Genomic DNA, 3,327 nt, shown 5'->3' with positions numbered 1-3,327 from the left:
ATATGTAAATCAATGGATGTGTAACTGATGTGATTCTGCAATCTGTGTATGGGGTGAAGGTGGGAGTTCATAACCCACTTGAATCAAAGTGTGGAATATGATATGTCAAGAAATTTGTAATGTTTTGAACAACCCACAATAAAAAATAAAAAAAAAAAAAGAATCTTCATGTCATGAGCTATGTTATCATAAATTGATGCGTACAAGGTTCCTTTTAAAGAAGGATTACAAATTCAATCAGTGTTTACCCCTGGGGCTGGGAAGTTGCTCAACTCCTTAAGCACTAGCCACTTATTACCCACTTACAAAAAAAAAAAAAAAAAAAAATTCAATATTCTGTTAATGAGAAAGAAGTTGGGGTAGAACATAGGTGAGAAGTTGACTGCAGAGTAAGCAGGCAACATTGTCAGACCTGCTGTTCTCACGTTTTTACTTATATTTTCCAGAGTGCAGTGATCACTGGTTGTGATCATACTTCTTTCTGAATGGTACAGATTTTCATCAGTAACTGAGTCTTAAACTGAAAATATTTGATAAATCCTCATAACAAAATTGAAAAGCTCCCAGACTGATCATTTTTCCCTTTGTGATCCTAAAAAGTATGGTTATTTGGGTTGCCTAACTACCAGTGGAAAGCTCAAATAATTTCCATCCTTTCATGATTGCTCAGTTAGGGAACAGGCATTAATTTATGTTTACATATCACAACTATTAACTATTGTGAATAGATGAAATCTAATGTTTTTATAGGCTTTTTAAAAAACATATCTTACCATCTTGTTAGGCAAAACCTTTTGAATGATGTGTTTAACAAAATGCCTGCCATTCTCATACCTCATATTATGCCATCTTTTTTGAAGGCCAGAAGCAAATACCATGGTACTCACCTTAGAAAATGTCACTGATCAGCCCTCCTTTCCAGAGCCCTAGATGTGTATTGTGTCTCAACAGAGCTTCCTAGAACAGGCTCTGTAAGGCACACGTGCTTCTTGGGGGCATCATTCACAGCTGAATTTGGAAGGACATTCATTCTAAGCCTGGTTGACTGGGCCAAGGGGTCTTGGTATCGACCTCTAACTGAAGCCTCCCCCTAGCACTTGCCAGCTGGGAAATTAACTAGAGGGATGCAGCTTTGTGTTGCTAAATATGACTACCCAAAGATACAAATAGAAGTTTTGGTCTAGACAATAGGGGTAGCTATGATTGTCTCAGTTACTAGGAGATTCAAAGGAAAAATAACAGATTTCCACAAAGAGGTCTGAAATATGCTCTAAAGCATCCTTAAAATTTTGGGGGAAGATATTTTTGTTGATTTATTACTTATTTTGATATAAGTGAAACATCAAGGCCACTAATTTAAAATTTTGTTAGTTAGCTACTTTGTTCTTAATACTTTTCTGAGATGCTATTCTTACTTCATTGTTGAAGTCAAAACTCAGGGAACAAAAGTACTATATTGCATCAGTTTTTTCTACCTTGAATATTGTGATTACATAATCTTTGCTATTGTGGAATGGATCTAAATAAATTTGTTATTAAGAAATATAGAGAGCTTGCTGTCTCACATAGTTTAAAAGTCTTCATTGGCCAAACTTGAGAGATTTTAGTAAATTCTAATACAAAAGCAGGAAAAAATAACAAGTATTTAACTCTTTCATAACAAAAGATGCTGTGTCAAATTCTCTGCTTCAGGCTAATTTTGGAATTTATCATTCCTCTCGAACTCATCAAAAAAATCATTCTCTTGGCTGGGCATGGTGGCACACACCTGTAATCTTGGCAACTACAGGAGCAGATAAGAGGATCACAAGTTCAAAGCCAGCCTCAGCAATTTAGCAAGGCCCTCCTTGAGTAACTTATTAAGACCCTGTCTCAAAATAAAAAGGGGTGGGGATGTAGCTCAGTGATAAGTACCCCTGAGATTCAATCTCCAGTACCCCCCCCCCCAAAGAAAATCCTCTTGGCTCTATGGTAGACTGCTAACCTGGCATGTACAAGGCCCCAGCACTGCCCCCACTTTATCCCCTCCCACACAGAATTATCCTCTTAAATATCTTTTGTGTAACCAATAAGCATACTGTAGAAACTTGTTGCATGAACTAATGAATAAATGTGTGATTTCTTTTAGGTTGGAAAAGTGTAGAAAGTGTCCCAAAGTTGGTGTCTGAATATATGTCCAAAAAGATAAAAGTTGATGAATTTGTGACTGGCAACGTGTCCTTTGACCAAATTAATGAAGCTTTTGAACTTCTGCATTCAGGAAAGAGGTAAGCTTCCTCTTTAGCTCTTTATTACAGAATGTAATGATCTGGGGGTTCTAGGGGAGAACCAAAAATGATACAATTTTAGTGGTCTTAAAAGGTCACCATTTACAATCTGTTTATTGCTTCCTTCTCTTACAGCATTCGAACTGTTGTTAAGTTTTAAATTCCAAAACAGAAAAATGTATCCACCCATTCCTGAGTCTTGTGATCTGATGGAAACAGCCAGACCAGCGTCTTCCAAGCTCATAGCTTCTTGGGCCTTCAGTTAACTATTCGAGGGAATAGTGTTACTAAGTATAATTCATAAGTCTGCAATCAAGGACAAGGCCAATACAGTCACAGATCTATTTTTAGACTCTCCTTCACATAAATAATCATAGCTCATTAACAAATATTACAACATAATAAAAGTAATTTCTAGCAATTATAAGTTGTCATTTCTTTTATACTACATTCTTCATGGTTCCTCTGCATAATATCTTCATTCTGTAAAGGAAAGTTAAAAGAAACTGGGCGGTGCTGTTTTTTTTTTTTTTGTCTTGTATTCAAGATATATGTGAATACTAATGGCAAACATTTTCATGTTCAATAATAAATGACAGAGCAGTTTTAATATATTATTATTCCAGTTCTTATAACTGGCTGATTTATTGAGCTTGCTTTTTATTTGTCATAACTAAGTACACAGTCCTAAGCCAGTCCATTAAGTTTAATATGTATTAACATTTCTTGAAATGAAAGCAGTTCTCTTTCAGATTCAGTGTAACCAGTTTTGTAAGATGCTTACCATAGGAATTCCTGCATCATGGGACTCAACCATATGTATAAAAAGTTTTGGGTTTTTTTTGTTGTTGTTCTTTGTTTTTTTGTTTTCTGGTAAGATTCTTTTAACATATTCTCCTGGATTGAATTTTGGATGCTGTGTATGTTTCTGAACCAAATAGTTTTGGGAACAAAATACAGATAAAGCACAGGCATAAATCTATCTTGATTGTCCTCAGTTAGGATTCTACCAGTGTGAAAGGGTTGAGGAAAATTTTTGAAAATAGACAGATGAATGTCT

The 3,327-nt window shown here is 35.4% G+C and overlaps 1 protein-coding gene across 2 annotated transcripts in view; it reads left to right on the top strand.

The window, feature by feature from the left end:
• The window catches only part of Adh5 (alcohol dehydrogenase 5 (class III), chi polypeptide), a 19,457-nt gene extending 16,769 nt beyond the window's left edge, over positions 1 to 2,688 (top strand). For both annotated transcript variants that reach the window (XM_015484578.2, XM_015484579.2), the window contains exons 8-9: positions 2,129 to 2,267; positions 2,403 to 2,688. In XM_015484578.2, coding sequence (XP_015340064.2) covers positions 2,129 to 2,267; positions 2,403 to 2,427 — 164 coding nt within the window. In that variant the 3' untranslated portion in view covers positions 2,428 to 2,688. The remainder of the gene's footprint in view (positions 1 to 2,128; positions 2,268 to 2,402) is intronic.
• Positions 2,689 to 3,327: the final 639 nt, after the last annotated feature.

Source organism: Marmota marmota, unplaced genomic scaffold (assembly GCF_001458135.2).
Source record: "Marmota marmota marmota unplaced genomic scaffold, marMar, whole genome shotgun sequence".
Taxonomy (NCBI): Eukaryota; Metazoa; Chordata; class Mammalia; order Rodentia; family Sciuridae; genus Marmota; species Marmota marmota.
The sequence above is the reverse complement of the archived record's forward strand: the minus strand, read 5'-3'. Positions and strand labels throughout refer to the sequence as shown.